This window comes from Manis pentadactyla, chromosome 8 (assembly GCF_030020395.1).
Source record: "Manis pentadactyla isolate mManPen7 chromosome 8, mManPen7.hap1, whole genome shotgun sequence".
Classification (NCBI taxonomy): Eukaryota; Metazoa; Chordata; class Mammalia; order Pholidota; family Manidae; genus Manis; species Manis pentadactyla.
Genome location: NC_080026.1, coordinates 34,817,964 through 34,838,022, shown reverse-complemented (window position 1 = coordinate 34,838,022; position 20,059 = coordinate 34,817,964). Strand labels below are relative to the sequence as shown.

The 20,059-nt window shown below is 36.3% G+C and overlaps 2 protein-coding genes and 1 non-coding gene across 17 annotated transcripts in view; 2 read left to right on the top strand and 1 right to left on the bottom strand.

Annotated features, from left to right (window-relative positions):
• The window catches only part of ZRANB3 (zinc finger RANBP2-type containing 3), a 329,605-nt gene extending 316,032 nt beyond the window's left edge, over positions 1-13,573 (bottom strand). Inside the window, exon 1 of one of the 2 annotated variants that reach the window (XM_036886644.2) lies at positions 13,455-13,573. Coding sequence is in view for 1 of the 2 variants with exons in the window: in XM_036886643.2 (XP_036742538.2) it covers positions 13,300-13,331 (32 nt within the window). In the remaining variant the exon portion in view is untranslated. Of the gene's footprint in view, positions 1-13,299 lie in introns of both variants that reach the window. The other variant, XM_036886643.2, reaches the window with a different exon arrangement.
• On the top strand, positions 6,906-7,009 carry LOC118913021 (U6 spliceosomal RNA). Its single transcript, XR_005025046.1, has one exon. It is a non-coding gene; the product is annotated as a U6 spliceosomal RNA (small nuclear RNA).
• A 666-nt stretch (positions 13,574-14,239) lies between the features above and the next one.
• R3HDM1 (R3H domain containing 1) overlaps positions 14,240-20,059 on the top strand; it is a 219,605-nt gene continuing 213,785 nt past the window's right edge. For all 14 annotated transcript variants that reach the window (XM_057505643.1, XM_036886607.2, XM_057505649.1 and 11 more), the window contains exon 1: positions 14,240-14,391. The gene's annotated coding sequence lies outside the window, so the exon portion shown is untranslated. The remainder of the gene's footprint in view (positions 14,392-20,059) is intronic.

The following is a 20,059-nucleotide window of genomic DNA, read 5'->3' as shown; positions in this document are numbered from 1 at the left end:
TTTAATTTGCATTTCTCTGATGACTAGCGATGTGGAGCATCATTTCATGTGCCTGTTGGCCATCTGAATTTCTTCTTTGGAAAAGTGTTCAGTTCCTATGCCCATTTTTTAATTGGCTTATTTGCTTTTTGTTTGTTCAGGTGGGTGAGCTCTTTATATAATTAGGATTCAACCCCTTATCGGATATGTCATTTATGAATATATTCTCCCATACTGTAGGATGTCTTTTTGTTCTATTGATGGTGTCCTTTGCTGTACAGAAGCTTTTTAGTTTGATGTAGTCCCACTTGTTCATTTTTGCTTTTGTTTCCTTGCCCGGGGAGATATGTTCATGAAGAAGTTGCTCATGTTTATATCCAAGAGATTTTTGCCTGTATTTTTTTCTAAGAGTTTTATGGTTTCATGACTTACATTCGGGTCTTTGATCCATTTTGAGTTTACTTTTGTGTATGGAGTTAGACAATAATCCAGTTTCATTCTCTTACATGCAGCTGTCCAGTTTTACCAGCACCAGCTGTCATTTCCCCATTGTATGTCCATGCCTCCTTTATTGTATATTAATTGACCATATATGCTTGAGTTTATATCTGAGCTCTCTATTCTGTTCCACTGGTCTATGGGTCTGTTCTTGTGCTAGTACCAAATTGTCTTGATTACTGTGGCTTTGTAGCAGAGCTTGAAGTCAGGGAGCATAATTCCACTTGCTTTATTCTTCCTTCTCAGGATTGGTTTGGCTATACAGGGTCTTTTGTGGTTCCATATGAATTTTAGAACAATTTGCTCTAGTTCATTAAAAAAGAATGCTGTAGGTATTTTGATAGGAATTGCATTGAATCTGTAGATTACTTTAGGCATGATGGCCATTTTGACAATATTAATTCTTCCCTGCCAAGAGGATGGGATGAATTTCCATTTACCAGTGTAGACTTTTAATTTCTCTTAAGAGTATCTTGTAGTTTTCAGGGTATAGGTCTTTCACTTCCTTGGTTAGGTTTATTCCTAGGTATTTTATTCTTTTTTATGCAATTGTGAATGGATTTGTTTTCCTGATGTCTCTTTCTGCTAGTTCATCGTTACTGTGTGGCAATGCAACAGATTTCTGGGTATCAATTTTGTATCTCGCAACTTTGCTGAACTCAGATATTAGATCTAGTATTTTTGGATTGGATTCTTTAGGGTTTATGTACAGTATCATGTCATCTGCAAACAGGGACAGTTTGACTTCTTCCTTGCCAATCTGGATGCCTTTTATTTCTTTGTGTTGTCTGATTGCTTTGGCTAGTACCTCCAGAACTATGTTTGGATTCATTTTTAAGAATGAATAGAAGCCAGTGGAGCTTGGCTGTCCAATATATTATTAGCCAGATTTAGCTATTTAAAATTCATTAAAATTAAAAATTCAGTTTCTCAGTTGCATGAACCACATTTCAAGTGCTCAATGGCCACATATGGCTAATAGCTAATATATTGAACAGTGCAGATATATAACATTACCATCTTCACTGAAAGTTGTATTGAACAGCACTTACTTGAGAATTTTAAGCAAGGGAGTGACACAATCTAACCTATATTTCAAAAGCTACCAATTTAAGACCAAGCTATCAATAGGAAGGCAGGAGATAAATATCAATAAAGTCCTATAGGACTTTGCTAGTTCACAAAGCCTCCACTGTTTCAGCAGGCAACTGCACTTAGAAATGATTTCTGACTCAGATCTGTCTGATAAGGTTCTCATAAACACCAATGAGCAGGCATCCCTAGCCCCCTTTCAACATCAATAAAACTCTGAGTAAACAGAGAATGGTTCAAAATAGGTAAATGTGAAAGAAAAAACCTATTATCAGGCTGCAGTAGGTGAGGCAAGAATCACCTTTGGCAATGGAACTGGAGAGACTCAGGAAATGTAGTAGGGATAAAGCAAGTAAGACTTGCTGATGGAGTACATGTGGAGAATGAGGGAAATGTGAAAACAAGATGTGCATTTAAAGCAATGGAACTGATACAATTTACTGAGACACTAAAGACTAAGGAGGAAGTGGGTTGGGGAGAAAAAAACAATAACTCAGGAATATATAAAGTCTGAGATGGGTATAAGATATGAAGTGGAAATGTCAAATAGCCTTGGAAATACATGAATCTGGTACTCTGAGGAGAGAATGAGGCTGGATACATCTATTTGGGAGTCAGCATGGGATAGTGAACTATATTATTCTTTGAGGCCTCCCAACATCTGAGACCCCTGCTATATCTAGGAATGTCCTCCATTACAATTCAGATGGGAGTCAGATATCATCTTCTAAAGAAAGGCTGGAAATATTAGATACCTGCTTTTCCCAGCCTGCCTTATAGCTACTGCATTTACTAATCAAATATACCCATTCTGGACTTTTATCTAGAAAGTCAAAACTCAAAGAAGCAGGGATTAAGTGAAACACACTGCGTCAAGGGTAGCCGCAGCAGAAAGAGCCATGTCCATTTTCCAGAAGTAATAGGAGTTCAGAAGCACCTTGCAGGGACTATGGTATAAGGGGTACCATGTTTTAGCAAGAGGCTAAGAAAAATATACAAAAACATTTTACTGCTTATTATCTTTTTTTTTTTACATTGTAAAAAATTTTAACAAACACTTCAAGAAAAAAACTAAGTTGAGGTCACATTTGCAACTTACATGATTTATTTTATGAAGATTGAATTAGGTACTGTATTTATAAAAATAAACAATGAAACTAAAGTCATCTTAATAAAAACTTTCTTTTAATAGTGTCATGAGTAAAAGAAAAAATAAGTATTTAAATACAAAGATAAAAGTAGTCTAAAATAGTATGCTAATGTTTAGAAAAATTTTCAGCTGAGCTAAAATTATGGTATGACTGGCTCACTGATGATTCAAATAGGTATTTGGATACATAAAGAACTTAAAAATATGTAGCGGTACAATCTAATGAACAGAACATGAATGTTTTTGTTAATACTCAAAACAAAGTAATTTTTTAAAAGCCCTTACCCATTTACACTATCTTTCTAAACCCTAACAGTTAGAAAGTTATAAAAAATGACTCACGTAGGTCAGCCATATAAGCAACCTACTACAAAAGGTCAGTTGCTGCCAACATTACATTAACATCAGGAAACTCAGGCTTAATCTTCTTTCTAAATGATTATGGCATACAAATTAAATCTCAATGTATCAAAAAATGTATTGTGAAAAAAAATCAATGTAATTCTCAACAATAACAAAGTAAAGAATAAAATTCATAATGTCATCTCAAAAGTAGGAGGAAAAAGCAGTTGATAAAATTCAAAATCCCTCAGAGTGAAAGATCTCTAATATAGGAAATATAGGAGAGAACTTCCTTCATCAGATGAAAGGTTTTTATCAAAAACCTTCAGCAAACATAATACTTAAGGGTAAAATGTTGCAAGCTTTCCCTAAAAGATCAAAAATGACACAAAAATGCTTACCACCTCCAATTTTTTGTAATAGTGGAATTAGATCAGTTGAGTAAGGGAAAGGGAAAGAAGCAAAGAAAAAACTAAAATTTTAATTAACAGATGACATAACAGGATCATGTATATAGAATAAAAATAATCTACAAATAACTAGCAGACTTATCATCAGGTTTATTAAGTTGGATGGATACTTGATCCAATGTACACAATCATGTTCCTTTATATAGGCAAAAATCAGAAAATAAAAAATTTTTAAGTTGTTACCATTCTCAAGAGCATCAAAAAAATTCAAATAACAGAAATAAAGTTAATAAAAAAGATGTGCAAGGCCTACATAGAGAACAGTATAAAAGATTTTTGAGAAAAATTAAAGATCTAAAACAAAGAGGTAGTAACCGTGTTAATAGAGCAGAACCGATTATAATTACACATGCCACTGAACACGAACACCAGCAAAAACAGGTATAGTTATTAGTTCTGAAGGTTGGGGAAGAATGAACATTTTTGGAATGCCTATCATATAACAGTGTTTAATACATGCCAAGAACTTGAACATATGCTATCTCACTGAATCCTCCTACAAACTATTAAACAAGTACCGTATTCTTGTTCACTAACAAGGAAACTATAACACAGTAAGTGAAAAGCCAGGATTCAAGTGCAAGTTTGTATAATGACAAAGCCTAAAAAGAAGTAAAGTTTCATCCAAATATTTAAAACACAAGCAAAAAACAAACAAAGAAACAAACCCTGGGTTGATGTATGCTTCTAGGAAGGTGGAGTACACATACGGTCACTTGGAAAATGTTTTGACAATTATTAAATAACATGCAACTACCACATGGTCCATCAATTGTACTGCTAGCCATTTATCCTAAGGAAATCAGAACTTAGGTCTACAGAAAAACCTATACATGAATGTTTACAGTAGTTTTATTCATAATAGCCCCAAATGGAAACAATCCAGATATCCTCCAAAGGATAAATGGTTAAACAAACTGTTACATCCATATCATGGAACACTACTCAGCAATAAAATGGCACAGTCGATAGATACAATAATCTGACTAAATCTTCAGAGAAATATGATGCGTGAAAAAAACCAATCTTAAAAAAGCTGCATATTGTTTGATTCTACTTACATAACATTCTTTAAAACGGATAACAGATTAATAGTCACTAGGGGTTATGGGATAGAAGGAATTGTGGCTATAAAAATGCAACATGAGGGATCCCTGTGGGGAAATGTTCTCTATCTTGGTTGTATCAATATCCAAGATATTAGATATAGGTTGAGATATTGTACTAATTTTACATGTTACCTTTGGTGGAAACTGGGTAAAAGGAATGTAGGATCTCTGCATTATTTCTCACAACAGAATGTGAATTTACAATGATCTCAAAATATAAAGTTTAATTTAAAAAAAGGAAAAAATCACTCTGGCTTAACACATATCAATGAATCTGAAAGTCTGGGATAATGAGGTTGAAAAAGATAAAACACTATGATTATATATCTGGGTCTGTTCACTTCTGAATACAGGAATACTCCACCTTTGCTTCAGAGCTAAATCCCAATGAAAATACCTATTTTAAATAGTCAAAGCATTTCTCATGTAAAGAATTACAGTTAGAAAATAATCATCTAATGAATTTCATTCTTTCATGCATTCAACAAAAATATATTTGGGTGTTTATATGGCACAAACATTGTACTAGGCTCTAGATATATAAAAATATAGATGAAATTTTGAAGAACTACTATAGGGAAAAGTATTGAGTGTGCATATAAGAGGGACTCTTTTATCAGATTTGGGGGTTTGGAAGGCTTCCCGGAGATAGAGACATCAAAGCTGAAACCTAAATAGACAATAAACTGGGAAGTATATATAAAGGCCCTAAATTGGAAGTAAAAGAAGAGAGCAGGAAGGTTTTCTGTCTTCATCTTATTGCACCTATTAGTAAATCATTCCCTCCTTATTAAATCACTTTTTTCACTTAGATTCTAGAACAACACATACTGATGGTTTTCATCCTATATCATTGATCATTCCTTTTCAAGTCTAAACTTTGGCTGGTTCTTCCTCATTTCCCTGTCCTCTTAAGGTTGGAGTGTACCACAGCTCAGTTCTTAGTATCCTTTGCTGTATCCTTTAAGATCTCATGAGTCTCATGACTTTAATTAGTATCTCTGTGCCAGTGGTGAGCATTAATAAAGGGAAACCTCAGTGACACAGAGTCAAGAGGTCGGCAGCAGGGTGGGGGAGGATGAGGATGGTGGGGTGAAGGAATAAGCTATCATGCCCACCACTCCTAGTCAACTGCAGACCCCACCAGAAGGAAGAGACAGAGACCTTACAACTTACACTATCTTGGCTACTTTACCACCTAGTAAGAAGAAGGAAGAGTTTCTGCGTACCCTAGCAACAACCCAGCCAATGAGAGACTGCCACAACTCAGTCAATGAGAAGCCACAATATGTGGAAACTCCCAGTTTATTCCAAAGGACTTTTTGCTTAGAACAGCCCTTCCATCTCAGCCCTTTTCTCTCTAATAGAACATTGCTCTCCTTTGTTCTCTGGACATGCTTGTGGTTTTGCCACACACAGCATGCTTACCCCAAATTGCAATTCTCTGCTGTTCCCAAATAAATCGATTTTTGCCAGAAAATTGACAATTCCATTTTTTGGTTAACAATTCTTACAATTATACATGGAGATCAGATTTCTCCTGAACTTCAGATTTGTATCTCTAACCAGACCTCTTGGGCATCTAACTTAACAGTACCACAACTGAACTCTAGATCTCCCTAATTCCATCCATGGTCTTCTCATCCTCCCAGTTGCTCATACCAATTCTTCATCTCCTCTTTTTCTTTCATTGGATACTGCACATCCAATCCGTAAGTAACTCCTGTTGGCTCTACATTCAAAAGATGTCCAGAATTCCACCATTTCCTACCACCTCCATATCTACTCACACTATCTGTGTCACCATCACCACCAGTCTGAATTCTTACAAGAATCTGATATCCCAGCTTCCACTTTGTTCCCTACATTTTCTTCTCAATACAGCAGTCAGTGAGATACCTTGAAAAAAGAAATCTGATCATATATATATATATATATATATATATATATATATATATATATCACTTCTCAAAACTCCTCAGTGGCTCCTGGTTTAACTCTGATAAAAGTTCTATTAATGGTTTGTGAGTCCTATAACCTGCCTCCCACTCTATTACTTCTCCACCTCATTTTTTCCCTCTGTCACACCGATGTCCTTACGAATTCCTGTTCTGGACTCTTCACTAGCTGATGAAATTGCCTGTATCAGTTTTCTCCCAGATATCTGCATGACTAATTCCCTTGCTTCTTTAAAGAGTCTGTTCTAAAATGTCAATTTCTCAATGAAAACTGAACTTGACCACCTCACTCAAAACTGTAACTCTCATGCTTACTTTGGCAGCACTTATAGCAAAACTGATATCATACAGAGATTACCATGGCCCCTACACAAGGATTACATGCAAATTCATTGAGTATTCCATATTGTTGAGAGAGAGAATTTTAAAGTAAATATGGTAAAATGTTAACAGTAATGCAATTCTGGGTCATATGGGAGTTCTTTGCACTATTCTTGTCACTTTTTGTAACTGAAATTATTTTAGAATAAAAGTTCGAATTTTAAAGATCAAAAAAGCAAAAAAACTACAACTCCCTATTATCTTTTCCCTGCCCTACTTTTTTCTTCCTTAACAGCATTTATCACCTTGTAAAACACTATTAGTTTCCTTGCTTATTATGGTGTTTGTTTACTGTCTGTCTCACCCCACTGGGGTATAAACTCCATAAGGGCAGAGATTTTTGTCTGTTGTATTTCCTGGTGTATTCTACGCATCTAGAGCAGTACCTGACACTAAACACTCAGTATCACTTGTTATATTAAGGGGTCAAAGGACTGCAGGACCATGATGAGAGAGTCTAGATGTAGAATAGTTCTAGAGATGATAAAGTATAAAGTGAGACCATAGGAGTGCATAGCTGAATTAGTGTGGAAATAAAGTTAACAGGAGACATGGCAATCCAGGAACTAAGAAACTAACATGCTGTGTTAGCTGAGCTGTACATTCAAATGTAAAAGTCACTCTAGGTAGAGAGAAAGACAGTAACCCAAGTTCAAGTTATAGCAAGGAAATTAGGGGCACAGTTTGCAGAGTGATTAAGATTAAATACAGAACAGAGCTCCAAATTAAGATATTAGGGTGTTAGGATACCCCAGAAAGTTCTAAAAAGGCATACATATGGAAAATTCTTCCTAATACATCGGAAGAAAATTTTCTGTTAAATTTAAAAACAAACTGAGTTAATCCAAATAGCTAAATTTTATTAACTCATCTGAGTCAAAAATAATTGTCAGTGGAAATGGTCCTAATTACAATAGCAATCTGGCTACACAAACCAATGAGTATATGTTGTGAAAATTAAATACCTTATAAAACCTTGGATGACCTATGATAAAAGATTTGGTTACTCAGTCCATATTTCCTCCCATCCCAGGGATAAGAGGAGGCAGGTAGATAGGGCAAACTGACTAAATTTGGCTTGAATAAATTGCCAGTTTCTACAAGTGTTGAACATGGTCTATTGGACACTTCTGCTTTAAAAAGTACATGGATTCCAGAAACCAGACTCACACACACAAAAAAAGGTTATGATTATAAGTTTGAAAAGGTAGTCAATAAAGATGTCAACTTATCTACTCAAATATTTTCAAAGTGATTATACACAAAGTCACATATTCAATCATAGAAACTCTGCAGATTTGATCAGGACTTGGGAATATATACCCTATTTCATATTTTAACATATTCAATGCTTACATAACAGTGTACATTCTACTTACACGTTTATGTCTGATGGAGGTATTATAAATCTATTACCTAAATTTTATAAACTGTAATCACATTTGTCAGTAAAACTGAATACCCTAAAATGATAAAAGATCAATTTCAGTAAATTATGCAATTACATATTTAAAAAAATCACTTATGGGGCTTTAAAAACTGCCATATCTAATTACTTTAAAAGTAAGGACACTAGAATCTTTCATTCTAAAGTCAATTGCTTTCAGAATAATGATAAAATAACTCCCACTTATGAAGTGACTTCTTTCTGTGAGGCACACTGTACTAGGAAACTTTTAAAAACTCCTGTAATTCTCAAAACAACTCACAAAGTATTATTATCCTCACATTAAGGACAAGAAAATTGAGGTTCAGAGATCTTAGGAATTTATTACAAGTTAGCAACTGGTGATATTAAGCCAGGAATGCAGGTTAGCCTAATTTATAAGTCTGATTTTTTGCCATTAGGCCACATTGTTTCTTAAAATCACTCATTGCAGAAGGTACATGGTATAAAAAGGTGAATTTGTGCCACTGTAGCCTCACTTCCCAGCCCAATCTAGGGCAGAAATAAGAGTTACAAACAAACAACTGCAACATAATGTGGTAAGTGCTATGAAAGAAGTATATTTAAGAATATCATACATAATTCCTATGTTGACAGATATTTACCACACTAGTGGGGGTGAGGATTTAATAACATGGGTAACTGTTGAACCACCGTGTTATACACTTGAAACCAATATAAGATTATTTATCAATGACACTTCGATAAATAAATACATAAATAAATGTCCAAAACTGAAGTCTATTTTTCCATCAAACTTATGTACTCCCTGCCCAATCTCTCAGTAATCATCTAACCATGCAAGTTACTGAAACCAGCAATGTGGGTTCATTCTGAATTTCTACCTTTCCCTTAACCACCAAATTAAATCCACTTATTATTATTTCCCAAATATATCTCAAATGCATCAGTTTCTTTCCAATTCCACTGTCATCATCTATCCCAAGCCCTTACTAGAATACTGCAATAGAGCCCAACTGGACTCGCTCACATTTTCCTTAATATTAGTTGATTTCCTTAAAGAATTTAATTATTACAATTGGCAATATTTTTACCTGTTTACTTGAATTTTATCTCTCCCTCCTATTAGAATGCCTTCATAAAGTCAAGGGCCATAAACTGTCTTGTACCTCTTTTAGTGGATGCTCAATAAAATATTTCTTGACCAAATAAACAAATGAGAAAGAGAACAAAGAAAATAAATAGAAGAATTGATTTAGGGGATGTGTTGAATTTGACGTACTTAGAGAAGGCTGTGAGGTATAGTGGAATAGTTATAAATTAGAGATAAGCAATCAGAAGTCATCAGGTTCTACTGAAAGCCACCTATAAAATGCAAGCCTCAATATAAAAATTGATTATATAATTTGAACAATCAGATGTGCTCTTAAACTACAAACATTTAGATCCAACTCTATAATAAAAACATGTCGTAACAAAGCACAGAATGCCCCATTGAGGCTTGACTGTGCCTTCAAAAAATTTTGTATGGCTAATATGAAATTAAGTACTTGCCTTTCTTTAAGTAATACTCAGTATCTACGCAATTGTCAAACTTTCATTTTCTTAAAATATAAAATAGCACAGATTATTTTGACAAAATGAAACCAAAATCCATCTAATAAAATACAAGAAAGTGTGAGGATAAGAAAATGTCTAAAAAAAGAAAAAACTTTACCTATTAGACATCAAAATATTATAACATTACAAAAATTATGATCATGTATATGGTACCAGTTGAAGAAATGACAAAACAAATAAAACAGAGCCTAACATAATTATGTATAAATTGTAAATTAAATGTAAAAACAAATAAAAATTATATGTACATACTGTTTTTATTAACTAATTTCTAAGCATTACAAAAGCTTTTCAAAGCATCACAAATAAACTAGAAACTATGAAAGAGATTTCAACACTAAAATAACTGCAACAGAAAAACACCATTAAAAGGTTAAAAAGACAAATTTCAAAATGGGAGTAAAGGCTTGCTAAATATGTGACTAAAAGTTAAAAACCCAGTAAGTAATTTATTTAAAATTATTACGAGACTATGATAGATAACAGACTACTCAAAAGAGATTAAACCAAAAAGGACAATATACATATAAATGATCCTCAACATCAACAGAATTTAATTAGATACAAATTAAATTAATGAGGGATCACCTTTTACAATCAGAGTGGATAACAAAAGATGGGAATGGGTCTTCTCAAACACTGTTAACAGGAAACAAAATGGGCACAACCTTTCTAAGGAGGAATTTGTACTTCTGGCTAAAAATCTTACCTCCAAAAAGTAATATTTAAGGGATAATCAGGCAAGCATATGAAGATGATGTTCACATCAGAACTGCTTTTAAAAGTTAATAATTGATCCAGTGATTCCAATTCTGGGTATATATTATATATCCAAAAGAACTGAAGACAGGATCTTGAAGAGATATTTGCATACCCTTGTTCAATGCAGCATAATTCACAACAGTTAAGAGGTAGAAGCAATCTAAATGTACAATCACAGATGAAGGGATAAATAAAATGTGGCATATACATACAGTGGAATATTATTCAGCCTTAAAAAGGAAGAAAATCCTGTCATATGCTATAACATGAATGAATCTTGAGGACATGATACTAAATAAGCCAGTCACTGAAGGACAATACTGCACAATTCCACTTTATGAGGTACCTAAGTAGTTGAATTCTCAGAACAGAAAGTAGAATGGTGGTTGCTAGGGGTTGTGGGAGGGGAAAATGGAAAGTTGTTCTTCAAGTACAGTTTCAGTTTTGCAATATGAAAAGTTCTAAACGTCTGTTACATGACACAGTATATATACTTAACATATAGGACTGTACATTTTAAAATGGTTAAAATCATAAATTTTATGTTTTTTATCACAATCAAAAAGAAAAGTTAATTAAAATTAATGTAAATATCCATCAGCTAGGAATTGGTTATGTTAGAGACAAACAATGAAATACCAGAGCCATCAAAATTGATAATACTGCTATATATTCAGTCATATTCACTGTACATTATTGAGTTCTAAAAAAGTTTACGAAAGAGCAAAGTAGTATGATATCATTCACACATATGTCTGTACCTATAAAAGAGAGATACTTGTAAGGCTACTCACAAATTTAATTGTGGTATCTCCGAGTAATAGGATTACAAATAACCTTTACTTTCTTTTTTATATTTACATGTTTTTAAATACAACGAGTTTAAGTATTATGTGCACAGCAAAGGGCAGCTCAAAAAGGAAGCCACATTGGTGCCAGAATGCTCAGCTGGAATTTTATAATTCTATGTGTTTAGAACATATTGGGGAATTAATAAATATTTGAGAGGCAGAATAGGTTAAGAGCTCAGGAATGAGACAGACCTGAATATGAATCTCAGTTCCAAATCTACTAGCCAAAGCTTTAAAGTCTTACTGAATTTCACTGAACCCCAATTTCTTCAACTGTAAACATAACATAACAATACTTGGACATTGTTGTGGCGAAAATGTACTTAAAGTACTTAACATCATTCCTGGCTCAACGGAAACATTAAAATAATGGCCATCTTCTACTGTTTATTAACTTGATTTACCAAGGAAGAGCTCACAACAACAAAAAAAAACAAAACCTAAAAATCAATAGGAGGCATAACCACTAAAATACACAGAAAATCGCAACTGCATGAATAAGAAAGAGATAATGCTTTGTCTGGTGGACCCCACAACACTGGCTGAAAGGTGTGGTTACATTCCTATATCTGGAAGGATTACACTTTAAAATTACCACCCAGTTGGTACATAAACACCACTCATGAATATTAGACACAGACTTACTAGTGCATCAGTAAAAAGAAAAAAGGAAATATGATTATTTTAATCCACAGGTAGAACGGGAAAAGGTTAACAGAATAAACGGCACAAAACATGACTCATTAAGGCTTTACTTAATTTAGAGAGAGATTAATAGAAAGAGTAACACTACCGTTAATTTGCTTTGAGTTCCTCACTACCCCTGGACAAAAAGCCTGTCTTTTTTGGCATTCTTCTACCCCCAAATTCTGGTATGGTGCCTAGTACAGTAAGTGTTCAATAAATACTTGCAAGATGATTAATAGGAGTAAGTCTCAGTGAAATCCTAGGGAAAACTGAATTAGAATTTATCTAAGAAAGTTTTAGTCAAAATGATGAAGGAAAGCGTTTAAGAACGAAAGCCATCAGGCCTGGGGAAATAAGGCCTTTTCTGTTAACCCCTTCTGCATCTCCTTTCGAGGCATCTCAAAGGGAAAGTCCAACTGCCAAAATACACTCAACTTTGCATCCCAAAGGAGGCATAAGCCAGACCCTAATGTGCTAAGCTTACTAGACTATAGGTCCGAAATCTTTACAGTAATATCTTCATTCAGCAGTATATTAAGGCTAGCACCCTGTCACCACTTGTGTGACAAGTGAGTCAAGCATACTCAAAAAAAAAAAAAAAAAAGAATGGTAATGAAACCACTATTATCAATCCGGGGCCCTTCTGTAGCTTTTCTCCTTCGAACCAGCTTTTAGAAGTCTATGAAAGTGGGAGGAGTTACCTCAGAACTTCTGAGCCCGTTCTTTTTAGTCAAAGTGTTAAGAAGCCATGCTTTACTCACGGATAGCGGCTAAAGGCATTTAGAGGCACCTTCCACAAATGTATGGGTGAAATCTAATGGTGAGCAAGTCAGATCAGAAAAATGGGACTCTAGGATTTAAGACTAGGAGTGGAATGGCATCATGGACTTGGGAACTACCCCCCATCCCACTTCACCCACCCTTTCCTAAAATGCAATTCAATTCCGTTCAACTTCCCACTGGCCCGCCGCGCCACCCCGAGACGGCCACACCTGGTGTATTCGCTGGTCTCCACTCCCGCCATACGTTTGGCATGTGTCCGCCCAAAGCGGAAGTGACTTCAAAGGCACAAACTGAAAGTAAGAGAGTGCAAATACTGGGAACCTAAAACCCCTCCGGTATTCTGAGAAAACTTTTCTCCGAGTACCTGTTCTTCTATTCCTTCTCTTTCCTGGTAGGGTGGCGAAAAGGATTCACCACAGCCTTGCTACTAGATCCCCACCCCAAACGCCAAATTATTCAAAAGTTTGTTCCTTCTCATTGACCAACGAGGCAGCAGAGGCCTGAGAACTACAATTCCCGTCAGGTATCGCGGGAAGTAGACGGGAGAAAGCATATGGGCAGGAGCAAAGTACACTGGGGACTGTAGTCGGCTCCAGGACGAAAGGGCACTCGCCCCGCCTTCCCTCACAGTGGCTGAAGAAACCAGGTGTTCGGCTTAGAACCCGTTACCGCTAAGAGGAGCCCAGCCCTTAGGCAACGTTCCTCACTTGCCCCCACATGGAGGATGAAAAATTTCCTTACTTCTGTAAAGCATTGTAAATATCCCTTGAAGGAATATGGTTGTCTTTCCATTATCTCCAGGTCAGTAAAAACTCCCAGAACTCCCCCCACCTCAAGCCTCTAACTCGTGGGAAAAGGTAGCTCTTCTATAAGTGGGCAAAATGGCTGTCCTCTTAGTTTTACCATTGGTTGCCTTTTGCGTCCTTCAAGGGCGGTTACTTACCACTGATTGGTTCTTTTACCCTTGAGGGTGGAGAGAGACTTGGCAAGGCTCTCCCGCGGCCCAGGAGATAAAGGGGTGGAGAGAAGGCAGTTTGTTCCGGCGTGAATGGGTGATCCTCGTGTCACTCCGAGAATGTACAACCTATGATTTGTCAATTACCCCTCAATGCGATGAAGAGGCGGGGCTAGTGGTGGGAAGGGGCGGGATTTTGCCAGCCGCGGCTGCCGCTGGAGCCGGTGTCCGGGCTGGTGATGGGGTTAATTCCCTTTCGTAAGACTCTCACTTGCACCCACCCAGCCCCGCCGTCGCCCCGCCGCGCCGCGCTCCAGCCGCCTCCTCCTCCTCCTCAGTAACACGGGTAAGAGATGCCCTCCCCTCCCCTCTTCCAGCTCCCCGGGAATAACGCGCCTCGCTCCCCTCCCCCGCCCGCCAACCGGTAGCGCCAACGGAGAAGGAGGCAGGCAGGGAGAGATGTGAGAAGGTGGCCGCCTCAGCCGAGCTGTCGGGGCTCCAGCCAGGCCCGTCGACCTGCTACAGCGTCCAGCCCACCGGGAGGTCGGGTTCTGAGAGAGGCCGGCTCGCCTGGCCCGCCGCTGCGGCTGCAGCTGCATCCACTACCTTGTGCCCGCCGCCCCCACCCGGGGCCATGTGAAAAGCAAACCCCTCGAGGCCTAGCGTAGAAGGCAGAGGAAAGGTTCCCGAGTCCCTCCCATGGCTGCTTGCTGCTGCCCTTGCAGCCCCAGGGACTCGGGAACCGGCCACAGAAGGCCCGCCGGGAGCGGGTGCCGTGCGGGTTCTGCGCGCTCGGTTTGCTGGCGCCAGTGCCCCGGACCCCCCAGCCCACACCACGGCCGCAGCCCCCGGCTCTGCCCCGGGAGAAATTTTTAGAAATTTAGAAAGGAAATAAGGCATTCCGACCAGTTGGTGAAATGTAGGTGCATCTTGCTTTTGGTACCAATAAAAGCACAATGGAATTATTAAAAAGAAAGTTGAATGACTGTCAGTGCCACGGACCCCAGGGTCCGATTTACACACATTATGGTTGAGCATTAGACTGCCCTCCAAAATCCTGGTGTGTTTCAAGGTTTTGTCGTTCTCGTTTTTTGTTAAGAGGTGCAGAGGAGAGTGCCTCTGTTCTTTGAGCTTCTTTTATGTATAAACTTAAATTGTTCAGGCTATCATGCCCTGTGTATAATTGTCCAGGGATAGCAAGTCAACTTAGTCAAAAAAGTGAGGAGGTGCTTTCTCAAATAGTAACCCTTAGTAAATAGAAGGTGATTTTTCTAATACGATTTTCCAAGGGAAACGAATACATATATGTGTGTATATATATATATATCTATCTCCAAGGTTATAGTTTGCCTTTCTGTAACTGTGAAGAAACCCTTTACTTGAAGCTTAAATGTCATTGATTGCAAGAACTTTTGAGTAATGAAAGGTTAAAATCAAACTGAAAACCTATTTATAATATTTGAATCAATAAGATCTATGTAATATTTAATATAGTAGGATACCAGTATTAGTGACTATATTAATTAGACACACTTCAATTTAACAAAATTTGAAATCTTTGGCAAAATTTGAGTGCAAATGCTTCGTCCTCATATATCGATTTAAGTGCTCATCTTTTCACTCCTTCCTTTTTTGCCTGGGTATATGTCTTAAGTAGTGGATTCTGTAATTTGTTGTAGACATGTCCATAATTAGAAATGAAATACTAGGCCTACTTTTGAGGTTTACTTGTTACCAGAATAATTTGGGTTGGGAAGAAATATCTCAGTTTTGACTAGATGTTAGACCATTTCTTCAGGGTCTGAGAAGTCTATACTGGCATAGTAATCTTCCATGTTCCATAACTAATACACCTAGTTTCATAACTAATACAGAATTGGCATAGATCCATAGGTTCAGGACCTGGAAGAAATTTGGATATGTGTTAAAATTTTAAAAATGAAACACTTAACCCTGGAAGGTAAGTCCCCTTAGTTCCCTACAAAATACCCGTAGCACATACATCGCTCAGCATAGCATTTTCTAAAACTTAATTGATGAATTTATAATTGATGTTTTCAAGTGTCATGTCCTCTGAAAGGGCTGATAAAAATACAGGAAACGTGTACATTCTCTTATTAGCTGTGGGACCCCTCTATGAGCCTCATTTCTGTTTCCTCATTTATAAAATGGAGATGATAACGTTTAACTCATGGAGTTGTGAGGATTAGAGGTGATGTAAAGCCCCTAGCATTGTGCCTAACACACAGTATAGATGATTAAATACTGTTATTTTCATGCATATTAAGAGAACAAGTTACATGAACAGGGTGTTGCAGCCTCAGATCATGTTCTGATTTTGACGGTTTTTATTTGTAAGTAACAAGTGCAGTTTGCAGCTAGCCATTTTCAAAGTGAAAGGAATGTGAGAAATTGGTCATCAAATAGAGAAGAGTTGTTTATTTTATGGAATTTTTTTTCTTGTTTTTGCATTAAAATTCAAGAGCCTCTGGTATATGTTTCAAGTGGATTATGTGGAATTAAATATGGGGTAAATTATTGTACTGATAAGTTATAATATCTTTGAAATTTTATTTAGCTAATGTGTTTCAAGATCTAGTGTATATAGTTGCTTTCTGTATTCATTGATGACAAATACAAATTACTTTTGTGGGCTCTCAGGCTACTGGCAAGCAACAGTTGGACTCTAATACACAGTTAAGATTAAGCAAGTCATTTGAATTTATTATGGCCATAGGCTACTTTGGTTTTATTGCTGTTTTTAATTCTCATTATTTATCAATACTTGATTGTTTCTTTTGTGTGAAACAACATGCCAGACACACTGTTTCACATCCCAGGCACTGTTGAAAATGTACTGAGTCTTTACACATATCAGTGTTCAGTAAGACGAATTTAAAGTTAGCGTGAAAACAGTTCTATTAATGAAGTTCTTCGGACAGTAATGCCTGGCCAGGGTACAAGGCCACTGCATCTTATGCTGAATGGTGAGCTGAGATACACATTATGGTGGGTCTCCCAAGATGTTGAAATTAGTACAACTGGCTGCTCCTTCAAGGGCCTTCCAAGGCAGCAGCAGCAAAACATTTTATGAAACTGAAATAAGCTTTTTTAAATACTATACAGAAAACATGCATTTCCATCTCTTGCCAAGTAATAAAAGATTGTACTAGCACTTTAGAATACCTAATTATACCCATTTATATTAGTTACGTTTTAATCCTCAGAAATAAAGGAGCACTTAGAGTTAAGTTTTTTTTTCCATTCTTAAAATGTTGCAGTAATAAACAAGACTTGAATTTGTAATATATTGTTGATATTTGAATTAGAAAATTTCACTATTAACACTTAGTAATTTTTTTCTAAAAAAAGAAAATAACCTTCCACTTAATCCCTGTGAATTCAGTAATGTTTTTTTAATGATTCAGGCATGTGCAAAGAATCAAATCATGTAATCAAACAAAATTTTATTAGTTTTGCTTCCAAAATAAGGACATGTTACATATCAATCAATTAAATTGCAAATCAAACAATTTTGCTTATACCTGATAAGACATCAACATGTGTAACTTTTCCAGAATTTAATTAAGATAGTCATTGGCTGATGGTTGAAATAAGGGATGGGTTATTTCATCCTAGCTCAAAGCAAGTTCTCTACCTTATTTTACAGCAATTTGGTTTTTTATCCCCAGATTTTATCCTTTAATGCTTCTTACCTTCTTAGCCTCCACATAGGCCTGTTAACTTAAATTTTTACCTGTGAGTTTTGAAAGCCCACACTTTACGGTCTTTGTTCTTCTGAATTGTAGATTGTAACTGTTTTCTGAATTTCTACCTGTAAGCTCACTTCTTTGAGCAAGTTGTAAGGTTTTTTGAGCCTTCTTATTTCGTAAATACTAGACCACATAGCATGTTTAAATGATTGTTCTCATAGCCTACTTGACTAATATTTTCATCTACACTCTCTAAAACTACTTCCACTCCAGAAGAAATTAAGTATGGAAAATAAACATTTGTTTTTGTTTTCCACCTTTCTTCCTGAAGGCAGTAATTTGAGATTGCCTTGTCTAAGAGTTTAAAGTACTATAATTTGACTTCTCCCAACTTTAGTTTGATGACAAATACAAATTACTTTTGTGGGCTATCTGTGCAATAAGCTTCCTAACCTACCTGTTTTCTACATTAAAAGAAATTCCATAACTTGTATAAAATATCACCATTTGAACTAGAGGTTTAACTGCGTATTTATCTTGCTACCTTGGCCCACCCTGAGGAGAGAAACCATGGGATTTAAGTTAAAAAAATTTCTGGTGTTGTGGGGAAAAAAATCTGAACATGTATGCAAAATGGCTTAAATGAGCACAAGGCCCTCATTTTACAAGTCCTCTTGGGAAAGAAGCATGCTTATTGTAGAACCGTTTATAAATAAGTATATTCTTACTGGAAACAACCCAAATGCCCTCCAATCAGTGAATGGTTAAACAAACTGCTATATCCATACCATGGAATACTATGCCACAATAAAAAGGAATGAACCATTGATACATGCAGCACCTTGGATGGATCTCAAAGGCATTACGCCAAGTGAAAAATATCTTAAAGTGGAACAACCATGTGGTTCCACTTATGTAGCATTCTCAAAATGTCAAAATTATAGAAATAGAGAACACATTAGTGGTTGCCAGGCATTAAGTGGGATGGGCGAAGCAGAATGGTTGTGGCTCTAAAGAAGTAGTACAAGGTATCTTTGTGGTAATGGAACAGCTCTGGATAGATGATCTTGATAGGGGTTGTCATTACATACATCTATACATGTGATAAAATTGCATAGAAACACACAAATAAGGGCATGTAAAACTGGTAAAATCTGGAGAAATTTGGGGGTTATATTAATGTCAATCCTTGGTTTGATATTGAACTATACTCATAATATTTTCATTGGAGAAAAACAGATGTAGAAGAGTACATGGTAGCTTGTACTATTTCTTGTAACTTGCTGTGAATCCATAATCATTTAAAAATTGGAAGGTCAAGTACCAAAAACAGCTACTTACTTGCATATATATATGTTCCTGTCTAGTGTTGAAAAAAATACCAGTTATAAAACAAATATCCTCTGCAAAATACCTTCATACCTTTTGTATTATTTATTCATGTTATTTTTACTAAGCCACGTTCGCATGCACCCGAGCACACTAGAAATAGAAATACCCCTCCATCAGACATACCTAAGATGCAGTTTGCATTTTTATTTTATATGCCTTGTTTTCCCTAAATGCCCTGTCTTTTCTCATTGTCCTTTTATTAGGCTTGCTGCTCATCTGCTTTCCAACCCTTCTTCATACAATCTAGAAAGGATCTGGTATCAGCGATCTATAGCGTTCATTTTCCAGTTGTTATGAAAGGGTTTTGTCAAGAGTGTGCATTCATTATTTAACCAGATATTTACATTTTAAACTTATGAGATGTAAAGTGAAATAAAAGATTGTATCCTCTTGTAAAGACGTAAGACATATAAAACCAGCAAATGACAACTAAGGGAAGAAGGTGATTTAAGGGCTTGTTAAGTTACACTATGGTTACTGTATGACTATACCTTTTAGCACAAAAGTAATACATTGTTTAAAGCAAACAAGGAGAAATATGTGGAGGTCAGAAGTAAAGGTATAAACCACGAATTTGGGGAAGATAGGCTTTCTGTGATATGGGTGATGTTAATCCATCTTGAGTTAATTTTTGTATATAGTGTGAGGTAGAGATCCTAATACATTCTTTTATATGTGAATATCCAGTTTTTGTCCCAGCACCATTTGTTGAAAAGACTGTTCTTTGCCCATTAAGTTGTCTTGGGACCTTTGTTGACCATAAACATAGGTTATTTATCAACTGTAAATTGTGTTGCATTGATTAATATGTCCATCATTATGCCAATAGTACCACATTGGTTATGTAACTTAGTAACAAGTTTTAAAATTGGAACATAGGAGTCCTCCAACTTTGCTCTTCTCTTTCAA